Source organism: Hoplias malabaricus, chromosome 15 (genome assembly GCF_029633855.1).
Source record: "Hoplias malabaricus isolate fHopMal1 chromosome 15, fHopMal1.hap1, whole genome shotgun sequence".
In the NCBI taxonomy this organism is placed as follows: domain Eukaryota; kingdom Metazoa; phylum Chordata; class Actinopteri; order Characiformes; family Erythrinidae; genus Hoplias; species Hoplias malabaricus.
In genome coordinates, this window is record NC_089814.1 from 28,374,377 (window position 1) to 28,387,611 (window position 13,235).

At 37.2% G+C, this 13,235-nt stretch overlaps 1 protein-coding gene across 5 annotated transcripts in view; it reads left to right on the plus strand.

The window, feature by feature from the left end:
• Positions 1-11,762, plus strand: part of tcf7 (transcription factor 7) — a 55,383-nt gene extending 43,621 nt beyond the window's left edge. For 2 of the 5 annotated variants that reach the window (XM_066645869.1, XM_066645871.1), the window contains 5 exons: positions 3,119-3,238; positions 4,390-4,552; positions 5,478-5,585; positions 6,712-6,760; positions 10,354-10,573. In XM_066645869.1, coding sequence (XP_066501966.1) covers positions 3,119-3,238; positions 4,390-4,552; positions 5,478-5,585; positions 6,712-6,760; positions 10,354-10,430 — 517 coding nt within the window. In that variant the 3' untranslated portion in view covers positions 10,431-10,573. Of the gene's footprint in view, positions 1-3,118; positions 3,239-4,389; positions 4,553-5,477; positions 5,586-6,711; positions 6,761-7,558; positions 7,632-10,330 lie in introns of all 5 variants that reach the window. The other 3 variants (XM_066645870.1, XM_066645872.1, XM_066645873.1) reach the window with 2 other exon arrangements.
• The last annotated feature ends 1,473 nt before the right edge of the window (positions 11,763-13,235 follow it).

Sequence of the window (13,235 nt, forward strand, 5' to 3'; positions counted from 1 at the left end):
ATATCCAAAATTGGTTTTATATGAATGTGAACAGGTGGCCAAAGTCACACATTCTACTCATGAAAGAGTAATGAATCAAATAATAAACAGTTGTTTTTTTTATTCTAAATTAACAAAAAGTAGGAAGAAACAAATACTTTTCTGTTTCATAACTAAACATAACCATATTCACCAATCAGCCATAATAGTATGGCCTCCTTGTTTTAACATTCACTGTCTAATTTCTCAGCTCCAATGACCACATATATTGTTGCATTTTGTTATCCATCTGTTGTTTTGCATACTTTGTTTACACCTTGTCACCCTCTTCTAAAATGGTCAGGAAACCCATAGGACCATCACAAAGCAGGTATTATTTGTTTGGTGTATCATTCTCAGTACTGAAGTGTAGGGCTGGGTGATATGACCAAACAACTCATATCTCAGTATGCCTAAAATAAATGGCGATTATACAATATGATACGATATTATGAAAACCATAACAAAATATAATGTTAAAGTATTAGTGTATATTTTTAACACCAAATAGAACATGCTGTGTCATCTAACCATAATTATCAAACTGTATGTTTAAGAAATAGTGCTGTCCCGATCAAGTATTTATTGCCCCGGATCCTGATTCTAATCTTTTAATGTTGAGTATCTGCCAGTACCGAGTCCTGATTTAGTACTTAGATTTTCCTAGATAGTGCTGTTACATGCAGAGCACACTTAAAGTAAGCTCAGACCAATGTATCTGCTTAACACTGAATATCTCACATTAAGAAACAAATTGCATGCATCCGAGCTGCTGCTTAATTTTTTTTTATAACAAAGTAAACAAGTGGTGTCTTCACAGCTTATGTAAATTATATATTATTATATTTAATCTTATATGAAAAAAATGTAATGTGATTTTCAGTCAGTCCATTTTATTGTCATCACAGATGTGTTAAGGGGAAAGTTACATGTAGTTTCAGCCACGGTGTAAAAATAAAAGCACTTACCTGTTTTTTTCAGCGCAGCCACAAAACCACATTACGCAGTGCTGTGACTCCATTGGCTGCAGCACTAAATGATGGACAGCTAAGTCTGGGTGCTGATTGGCTAAATAAAACTGATGACCAATGAGAAATGCATTCTCTGTTTAGGAGTTGTGGAGTATGTTGTCACTCACATCGCTGTATGCAGTCACATCGCTTTAGTTGTGGACTGGAGTATGTCCAGTTGGGCTCCACCGGAGGAATCAAGCCAGATGAAACAAATTCCCCTGAAGTTCAATTTCAAACTGAGCAAAACGACGACTCTCAGTAGGACCCTCCCACTGAAGCCAGATAGATGACCCTATCAGGGAAGGATGTTAATTCAGCTCATTTCTATTAATAAGAGATGTGGCAGCGTTAACTAACTCTGGACAGCATTTTTAGACAAAGCGCGTGCTTTATATTCTATCAAAACCCTGGCGAATTCTCACCCCTTTGACTTGCCATAGCAGGACAACGTGGAGTGTGTCTGTTTGTGTGTGCACATGCATGCATTGGTGGATGCTCGTGCGAGAGAAAAACAGAGCTGAACGGCACATTTGTGCATTGTTTTAAATGTACTCAGATGGAAACCTGCGTATCCTTCGCATTCCTGATATAAAGAATATGGTCATTTTCAAAATCGTGTAAAAAATAATATGGAATGTATGGATATTTGCGATATATCCTCCAGCTCTAGCTTGAGCTCAAGTCATCTTCACAAGCCTGCATTTTTTAAGCTCGCAATTACATCACAATATGGCAAAAGATTTATCGAAGTAAAAAACATACCGGTATTATTGTGAATAATATTATATCGCCCACTCCTACTGCAGTGACACTGACATGGTAGTGGTGTGATCTATATTATGCGGGTATAAGTGAATGAGACACAGCAGTCCTACTGGAGTTTTTATACCCCTCAGTGTCACTGCTGGACTGAGGATAGTCCACCCATCAAAAATATCCAGACAACAGTGTCCTATGACAACTGAAGAGGGACTTAATGAACTGTCCAGCAACAGATGAGCTACAGTCTCTGACTTTATGTCTAAGAGGTGGACCAACAAGTTAAGTGTGCCTATAAATTGGACAGTGAGTTGGCACAGTGTTTAAAACTCCAGCAGCAGTTCTGTGTCTGATCCACTCATACAAATGCAACACATGCGGCCACACCACCAGCATATCGGTGTCACTGCCCCTCTGAGCATGATCCACCACCCAAACCATACCTGCTCTGTAGTGGACCTGAAGGGTGCTGACCATTAAAGAACAGGGTGAAATCGGGCAAATAATGTATGCAGAACAAACAGATTGACTATATTCTGTAATTCTAAACCAACAAACTACAAAGTACACCTGTATGGTCAATGGATCTGAGAGAGTTAACAGTGTACGTAGAAACACAGAAGTTGTCATAATGTTATGGCTGATTTATTTATAATTATAATTTTCTTAGTTTTTGATAAGCAAAAGCAATATAGGGTGGCACAGTGGCGCAGCAGATAGTGTCACAGTCAGCTCCAGGGACCTGGAGGTTGTGGGCTCAAGTCCTGCTCCAGGTGACTGACTGTGAAGAGTGTGGTGTGTTCTCCCTGTGTCCGTGTGGGTTTCCTAGGGTGCTCCGGTTTCCTCGCACAGTTCAAAAAACACACATTGGTAGGTGGATTGGTGACCCAAAGTGTCCCTAGGTGTGAGTGTGTGAGTGAATGTGTTTGTGTGTTGCCCTGTGAAGGACTGGTGCCTCCTCCAGGGTGTGTTCCCGCCTTATGCCCAATGATTCCAGGTAGGCTCTTTACCCATCGTGACTCTGAACTGAAAAAGCGGTTACAGATAATGAATAAATGAATGAAAAGCAGTATATTATCTCCCCTCAAAAAATAGTTGTGATGCCTGTTTACCTTAACAGCAAAACTCACTTTTTAATGCCCTTTTAAAATATATTTTCAGTGTAATAACAGTGAGATCTACTATTCACACCACAGTTCATAGTCAAAACTAAGCATTTAAACTTTGGGGATAGTGTTTAGTTTTTCCCTTTAATAACCCAACTGAGCAGGCCATATGTTTATTCTACCATGATAAATGAAATGACCATCCTGTTTTTGTTTGTTTAGGTTCTCTCATTCTCTCATGTTGGGGCCATCTGGCATGCACCCTACAGGCATCCCTCACCCAGCTATAGTGCCCTCCTCAGGCAAACAAGAACATGATCAGTTTGACAGGACCATGTATGGGTAAGTAGCTTTTATTTTTTCAATATTTACTCTAAAATTATAAATAGTTTGCAAACTGTCAGCTCAGTGTATATTTGTATACATAACAGCTTATTAACTTAATTGTTTCAAATACTGAATTGAATAATTGATCAGACAATTTACAAACCCCATTCCCAGAAAAGTCATTCAAACGTTATATTTAATTGAAAATAGTATAAGACAACATTTCAAGTGTTCAACTGAGAATTTGTATTGTTGTTTGAAAATAATTGTCCATTTAAATTAGATGCCAATACCGCATTCCAAAATTTAAAGAAAGAACCTCTCAGAAGTAAAGTTGGAAAGGGTTCACCATTCTTTAAGATTTCACAGGCAAATAATTCTACAATTAAAGAATAATATTTCTTAACTTAAAACTGGGATTTAATCATCAACAGTACACATTAAAAGATTCAGAGAATCAGGAAAAATCTATATATCAAGGAACAAGGCCTAAAACTATTATTAGATGGCTGTGGTCTTTGAGTCCTAACCAGACACATTTTTGTGGCTGAAACTGTATGAACTAAGAAACACTTTCCAAAACCATTATCTGTGAGCAATGTAAAAAAGAAACCATACAGAGTCCAAAAATACTGAAGTACTCCAGCACCATGATAATATGGAGCTTTTTTAGTGCACATGGCAATGGTGATTTGCACATCTGTTGTTGAACTATATAAAGAGGTTTGAAGCAACATGCTAACATCCTAAGATTTTTTGTTCACTAAAGGATTTGCTTAATTCAGGAAAGCAAGGCCAGTTCACATTCGACATGGATTACAACAGAATGGCTCCTTATTAAAAGAGTTTGGGTGCTACACTGGTACAGACCTGTCATTGTGTTGCAACACAGTGGTCAACATAGCCCAACCTGTCTTTGTAACCTGTTGCTGGCATCAAATTCAAAATGGGCAAAAAAGAAAAAAAAAATGTTTATTTTTTAACATTACAGATGTTGCCTTTTTACTATTTTCTATCATATGTAGGGTTTAAAGTACTTGCACATAATTGTATTGTGTTTTTATTTACATTTTGCACAGCATCTCAACTTTCATAGAAATAATTTTTTTGAAGATACTACAATGTTGAATAAAGTAAAATAAATATTATTTTCCCCTGTATTGCAGTAAGCCTCACCCTGAGCCAAAACGAGAGAGAGAACCCAAGAAACCAGTGATAAAGAAACCTCTGAATGCCTTTATGCTCTATATGAAGGAGATGAGGGCAAAAGTCATTGCAGAATGTACTTTGAAGGAGAGTGCAGCAATCAATCAGATCTTGGGACGCAGGGTGAGGGAGCATTAAACATACACACCATGATTATTTAGAATTAAGAAATACATTTAGGGCGGCACGGTGGTGCAGCAGGTAGTGTCACACAGCTCCAGGGACTTGGAGGTTGTGGGTTCGAGTCGGGTGACTGTCTGTGAGGAGTGTGGTGTGTTCTCCCTGTGTGTGTGTGTGTGGTGCTCCGGGTGCTCCGGTTTCCTCCCACAGTCCAAAAACACATGCTGGTAGGTGGATTGGCGACTCAAAAGTGTGTGTGTGTGTGTGTGTGTGTGTGTGTGTGTGTGTGTGGGTGTGTGTGTGTGTGTGTGTGTGTTGCCCTGTGAAGGACTGGCGCCCCCTCCAGGGTGTATTCCTGCCTTGTGCCCAATGATTCCAGGTAGGCTCTGGACCCACTGCTATCCTGAACTGGATAAGCACTTACAGATAATCAATGAATATATTTAGTTTGTGACATTGCGACTCATCTGACTTTCAGAGTAGATCTGTAGAAATAATTTAAAATGTGTGTTTTTATTATAAATATTTATATATCCGGGTGGCACGGTGGCGCAGCAGGTAGTGTCGCAGTCACACAGCTCCAGGGACTTGGAGGTTGTGGGTTCGAGTCCTGCTCCGGGTGACTGTCTGTGAGGAGTTTGGTGTGTTCTCCCTGTGTCCGTGTGGGTTTCCTAGGGTGCTCCGGTTTCCTCACACAGTCCAAAAACACACGTTGGTAGGTGGGTTGGCGACTCAAAAGTGTCCGTGAGTGTGTGTGTTGCCTTGTGAAGGACTGGTGCCCCCTCCAGGGTGTGTTCCTGCCTTGCGCCCAATGATTCCAGGTAGGCTTTGGACCCACTGTGACCCTGAACCGGATAAGCGGTTACAGATAATGAATGAATGAACATTTATATATCCCTTTATAATAAATCTGTTTTGCATTCTACAGTGGCATGCTTTAACCCGTGAGGAGCAGGCCAAGTACTATGAACTTGCCAGGAAAGAGCGGCAGCTCCACATGCAACTTTACCCAAGTTGGTCTGCCCGAGACAACTATGTGAGTTCATGTACCTGTTTATTTTACTTTTATATAGTAATTTTTATAACTTTTGTTTTCAGGAGTCAGCTTTACAAAAAATGTGTCCTAGCCCCAAGGTAGTAAGCAGAGGTGAACAGGAAAAATAGGATTCAAGACTTTCCTCTGTTCACCAACACACCAGATAACAGAATAAGCAATATGTAAATAATAATATATATAATGAATGTAGAATGCTGGATTGGCAATGATAACATTAAAGTGAATATTTAATGAAGAAAAGAGATGCGACTCTCACTGGAAGTTACATAGAAGTATAATGATGTGCAAATTATATGCTTCTTGTAGGAGACCTTAACCAAGCTTATGGTGGCAATGTAACTGTAAAATCATGTTTTCAAAGCGTACATTGATTGGAATCTGACTTACATTAAATCCTAGTATTAATCAGACAAAAAGGATTTACAAACCTTAAACTTACTTGGGCATTATGAAACAACAAACCAATGCTTATTTATCTTCAACAGGTTTTACCCTGATAGTCTTTGGGTTTTTGAGATGTAACTTCCTTTTTAAACAATGTTGCCTTTCTGGGCGACAGTGATTAATTTGATAAGATTATGGTACCTACATTCTCTAAAATAACACTTGAACTTAAAAACTTAAATAAAAACAATCAATTAACTTAAAATGACAGATGAAGGTTGCATTAATCAGACTTAAACGAAACATGTGCCTGTTCTGACAGAAATGGAAGGAGAATGAGTTGTGGTCTACATTCAGGGCTGTATCGCAGACATACAAACAGGAAGTGCACAACGGATTCGGGAAAGAGGGGGTGGAGGATCAAAAAAATGAGCTCCAAACTTTGCATGCTTCTTCATTTAATAAACTGTGAAGAGTAAATTCTCTGTTGTTTTAATTCTGTGTTGTTTTTTAAATTGAGGTAAAAATCAACAATTGCTCCTAAATTCAACAAGAGCAAAGAGACCAAAAACAAAGTCCCTGAATGCATTACAATAGGTTCAATTTTAATTTAAATATTTAATTGCTGTTGCTACTTCAGAGGGTTCACTACTAGCAATCAATTTATATTTAATTATACTTTATCAGAATTACATTTCTAAACATTTCTTCTTCTCCAAAGGGCAAAAAGAAAAGGAGAAAAAGGGAGAAACAGCAGGATTCAACCACAGGTATGGAAGTAGTTTTGCTCTTTGATTGTTTGTTTAAAAATCAAAAATCATACAGATTATACTATATATATATATATATATATATATATATATATATATATATATATATATATATACACAGAAACACAGGTCTGCAATATCATTAAGATGACCTCTCGTTCTTTCTCCTTGTTTCATCATTACACTTTTATCATTACATCATCCACTTAGCTCCACTGATCATACAGGTGCACTTTACAATTAAAGACTATAGTCCATCTTTTATTCTGTATATTTTGGTAGCCCACATTCACTCTGGCCTTCATTGATTAGGTCCCATCAGGACAACTATGATTTGGGTGGTGGATCATCCTCGGTCCTTCAGTTGGATAACTTTTGAGGTCATTTTTAGACCATGAATTAAATTGTTTGCATTTACATTTGAATTACATGCAAAAAAAATTTCTTTGCGCAAAAAATACGTTTTCTGAAATGTTCTTGTTAATAAAATTAAAAAACAGAATTCAGCTATTATTTTTTCTTTAAATATATAGAATTGCACAGTTGAGTTTTAAAAAATCTGCATAATAGCAGTTAACAAAAGAGGCATATGAACATTTGGTTTTTAAGAGAAATTTCCTGAAACTCCCAACTAAACATCACTTGTCTTGATATTTAATGCCTTTCCTTGTTCTCTCTGACCATTAATGCTTCACTATTCTGTGCTTTGCCTTATACCTCCACCCTATCCCTGTCTTCCTACTTTCCTTCTGTATCTTTTTGTTTTTGTCTTGCACACACATGCTGCCATGTACTAAGACCCTGGCTCCCCTAAGAAATGCAGAGCTCGCTTTGGCCTCAACCAACAAACGGACTGGTGTGGCCCCTGCAGGTGTGTACTTCTGCTCTCCTATCACACTATGTCCATTCTTCTCTCCTGTCTTTCTGTTACTGCTATACACTGTTCTGCACTTTTACTAACTTTGAGCACACTAGGACTCAAATCGAATGTAAATAATTTTTAGGAGTCAACTCTACAGATCTACAATTCTACAAGAACAAAAATAACAATTTTAATGAAAACATTATTTTTTTGTGTTTTCTTTATCATATGGTTGGTTTCCACAGACAATAATTTCAACGTTTTTCCTCGGTATGCCCATGTCAGTTGTTCATTGCCTTTTGAGTGAATGCATTATCTACAACCCCATATTCCAATGAAGTTGGGACATTGGGTAAAACATAAATAAAAACAGAATACGATGATTTGCAAATCCTTTTCAACCTATTTTCAACTGAATACACTACAAAGACATATTTAATGTTCAAACGGATAAATTTTATTTTTTATTTTTTGTTTGCAAATATTCACTCATTTTGAATTTGAGGCCTGCAACACATTCCAAAAGATTTGGGACAGGGGCAACAAAAGACTGGGAAAGTTAAGGAATGCTCAAAAAACACCTGTTTGTAAAATTCCACAGGTGAACAGGTTAATTGGAAACAGGTGCGTGTCATAATTAGGTATAAAGGGAGCATACCTAAAGGGAGTTCACCACTTTGTGAAAAACTGTGTGAGCAAATCGTCCAACAGTTTAAGAACAACGTTTCTCAAAGTACAGTGGCAAGGAATTTAGGGATTTCATCATCTACAGTCTAAAATATCATCAAAAGCTTCAGAAAATCTGGAGAAATCTCTGCAAGTAAGTGGCAACGCCAAAAACCAACATTGAATACCTGTGACCTTTGATCCATCAGTTGGCACTGCATTAAAAACCGACATCATTCTGTAACGGATATTATTACCACATGGGCTCAGGAACACTTCAGAAAACCATTGTCAGTGAATGCAGTTTGTCACTCCATCTACAAATGCAAGTTAAAACTTTACCATGCAAAGCAAAAGCCATATATCAACAACACCCAGAAAAACTGCAGGCTTCTCTGGGCCCAAGCTCATCTGAGATGGACTGACACAAAGTGGAAGTGTCCTGTGGTTAGATGAATCCACATTTCACATGTTTTTGGAAATCATGGACGTCGTGTCCTCCGGGCCAAAAGAGGAAAAGGACTGTCTGGATAGTTATCAGCGCAGAGTTAAAAAGCCAGCATATCTAATGGTATGGGAGTGTGTTAGTGCCCATGGCGTGGGTAACTTGCACATCTGTGAAGGCACCATTAATGCTGAAAGGTACATGGGAGCAACAAATGCTGCCATCCAAGCAACGTCTTTTTCGGGGACGTCCCTGCTTATTTCAGCAAGACACTGCCAAGCTACATTCTGCACGTGTTACAACAGCGTGGCTTCATAGTAAACGAGTGCGGGTACTAGACTGGTCTGCCTGCAGTCATCGTATTCTGTTTTTATTTGTGTTTTACACAACGTCCAAACTTCATTGGAATTTGGGCTGTATTCTAATATTGCCTTCAATTAAAACTTGTAACTTGCCATTTCTGGCATCTGACTAAGAAAAAATACAAATTGCCTTATAAATTGGGAATTAATTTTCAGTCAGTAAGATTGTTTCAAGCCTGGCCTATATGTGTGTATCTCCCTATGTCTCCCCACATCATGGAAACATCCAAAATATTTTCACATGCACCAACACAACAAAAGAAGAGAAAAAGCAAGATGCTTGTGGTTTAGAAAGCTCCAGCAAACCTGGTAGACCAAACAACACCCAGAGCAGCTCTTTCAAAACTGCAGTGCTTTTGATGGCATTCACACCTACACATCTCCCCACAAAGTCTGTATCTCCTCCCTTGTATGTCTCCTCTCTCGTTATCTCAGTGCGGTTGGCTTGAGATGTGTTTGATGGCACACTTCAGGGAGCACTTGTTGCATGACCCACCCATTTCTGCTGTGGCCGAAAGTAACTGTTGTTTCTCTGTTCGGTGATTTCATGCTACTTTGATTTATTCTAAACTCATCAACAATGGCAGTAGTAGCTGATGCATTTTTTGTTTCCTGCTCTTCTCACTTTCACTACTGGGGCCCTACATTTGTTAGACACAACTCTTTGGAATTTAGTGGGTTTCATGAAGCATATTGACCTTGTCCATTAAGACAGCGTGTGTGTGTGTGTGTGTGTGTGTGTGTGTGTGTGTGTGTGTGTGTGTGTGTGTGTGTATATATATATATATATATATATATAAAATAGTTTTGGTTTACTAATGTTAAAAAGGTTGCAGATTTGAAAGATTTTAAATACACCTTTACAAATACAGTGACAAAAAAATGATTCATTGTCCACAGTGATAATACAAACAGTGAGGCTAATAATTTTAATCTGCACTTGGAATGATGAAAAAAGACTTTTTTCTTTATTACAATTTTATCCCAATGTTTGATTCTTCAGTATAAACATAGTGCAAGGTTACTTCAGTGTAAAATTATTTTTTTAACCTTGGGGATTCTGAAAAGAACAATCATGAAAATGTATTTGCAACTGTATCAAATACTGAAAAAAGGCAGCTTTTCACAAACATTGGTACATTTTTCTTACTGAAATGTTTTCTTTTGATTTTCTGTCTTTATGAAAATCTGAGTGTACGCATTTGTGACATTTTACATCCACGCTTTATTTACAGATAACTCTCTTGACTGTTCCTAGGAGGAAAAAGAAGTGCATTCGCTACCTTCAAGGAGGACCATGCATCAGCTCCCATTCTTCCGATGGAAGTGCTATAGACTCGCCCTCTTCCCCTGCCCTTCATCTGCTACAACCTACTTCTCCCTTACACTGCCCGCCACCTTCCCCCACATCACGAATAAGCAATCTCCACACAGCCCCCAGCAGAAAGCACCCAAACTCTCTGTCTTCACCCCTCAAACTCAGCAAACTCTCTCCTGCCTTTAGCAGATACAAAATAGAGGCCAAAGTCTATAGCCTCCAGCCAGGCTGCACTGTACCACAGGCCCACTAACGTCTGTACCCCTCAGACTCCATTCCAATCTACCTGATCTTCAACCACTCAAATCTAACAAGAACTCCACAAGAAACAGCATGAACAACACAATTAATGTGCCTGTTCAAGGCACAAGAGGAATATGCTAATCATAGGTGTTTTATACTAATGTTTTAGTGCTCCGTTGCCCTAAGGTGAAGAAAGGTGGGGCTTCTTTTCTAATCAGTGATGGTATATGCTTTTTTTGTGAAAAGTTGCTTGGCCCTAGTTTCTATGGCTAAGGTCCATCACACATGTAGAGTTAAAGTCTGAAAATATTTATGATCAAATTGTCATGAGCCAATCAGTTGTACAGTACATGTAGTCATTCAGTATGGCGATGCATTATTGAAAAACCAGCTAAATTCTGGATTAATGTCTGTCTGTAAAACTTGCCCCAAGTGCTTCCAGTGCCCTGGTTTGACCTGTAAAATTTTCTAAAAGACCAAATGCGTATTATTTCAAGTGCTGTAAATCTGTTTTTTATAGATATGGAATTCTCTATATATATATATAATTGAACTTTTATATGTTTTTATGTAAAAAAAAAAAAAAAGAAACAAACAAACAAAAAAAAGAAACTGATTTTCATAGTCCTGGTTTTCATACATACTGATAATTCCACTTTTGAAAATGGATTTTATTCTATAGATCTGAAATAGTGTGTAATGTCTGTCATTGATCCAACCAAAACTGTGCATGTCTTTCCAACTTCAGAAATAGTCCAAAAAAAAGAAAGAAAATAATTCGTTTTGCCTTACTTGTCTGTGCTGTCAGATTGCTCTTTTTGCAGTCCAGTCAGTGAATCTATAATGACAATTAATGAAACTGAAAATTTTAAAATGCTAAAGTTTCCCCTTTAAACGAAGTGTTATTTTATGGCTTAAAAATGTCTGATTATGGCTCTTCGTCTGCACTCTTAACTGCTATGCTTGTTCACATCATGTACAGCAGAGGGAGCTGTTCTACGTGACTAATATCTATGTGTACATGTACAATCAACAAAAATCATTATTCATGACTGACAGTACATGTGCATTTTCCATCTATGTTTTATACAGGTAGATTTGTTGTTGAATACATTAAACTATTTTCAAAATCTGTATTGAGTAAGTTGTGTCATTAAGACAGTTAAAAACTCATGGGTTAGGCAGCTTTATATGTTGTTAATTTACACTTTTATTTTAAAATATATCCATAGCAATAATAGCATAAATATTCTATACACAACACATTCTACAGTGGTAAGTGCATAATTAACTGCAAACACTAATCCATGTCTGTAAATCTAGTGTCAAAATAATGATATCCTTACTTAGATTATTGTTTTAATGAGTCACAAAATGTTTTTAAATTTGGTCATATGACAACATGATTATTGTCTATTGACTGTTAATGATTATGACTAAATAAAGCTAGTTGATTATCAGTGAGTGCCTACATAAAAAGGTCTCATTTGAGAAAGAATATAATAGTCTTCCAGTCAGGAGACATCTCCAAACGTTTCCAAACATTTCCAAGATGATCAGTCCGAACAATCATATGCAAGTACAAGCAAGTCCAAAACACAAGACTTACTGTCCAGAGTCAAGTCAAATACCATGAGTTGAGATGAGCAACACAGTGGTGCAGCAGGTTGTGTTCCTTCAAAACAGCTCCAGGGCCATGTGGAGCTAGTATGCATCTAGGCATTTTATGTGCAGAGTTTGGGGCTTTAAACAATGTGTAAGGGCTTCCTCCCATATTCCCTAACATTTTGGTAGATAAACTGGCTTTGTCAAATTGTCCATAAGTGTATGAGTGACTTGGTGTGTGTCCAGGGTGTTTTCAAGTTGTGCCCAATGATTCCAGAAAGGCTCTGGATCCACCACAACCTTCAAAAGTGTTAACAGAAAATGGGTAACAATTTACAATAAGGGTCCTTAATAACCTAGTCCCTATACAAGAACAACTCATGAACAAATACAGTAACTACTGGTAACAAATACGTTGTTATGCATTACTACTAATGAACAGACATAAGACGGAATCGTGTTCCTATAGTAGTTAATAATATACTATTTTATTTATTACTGAAATAATAAATTTTTTGTTTTACAACAATTCCTTAACTATACATGGACAAATTATAAACCAATGTTGTAACAATATGTGGACAAATTATATACTGATAGTGTAACTATACATGGACATATACATCATGAAATTATATAGTAAATATATGTGGACAAATCATGACTACATAAAAAAAATAACAATGAAATTCTATAGGAATTTAACATGGACAAATTATTAAGCAAATACAGAAACTAATTTATGGTTTGATTTTAAGAATTATAGTATATATTTATTAATGTAAAGATTGTAGTATTACATTTTAATTTTGTGTACATTTTCAAAACTTAACCTAAACGAATTGCAAATATATTAGAACCAGTAGCCTAAGATTACAAAATTGATTACAAAATCAGATGATTCCCAAATCTTCTGTCTAAACTACATTAGGGTTATTTAATCACAGGTATGAATTATTTAATTCAATGGAACA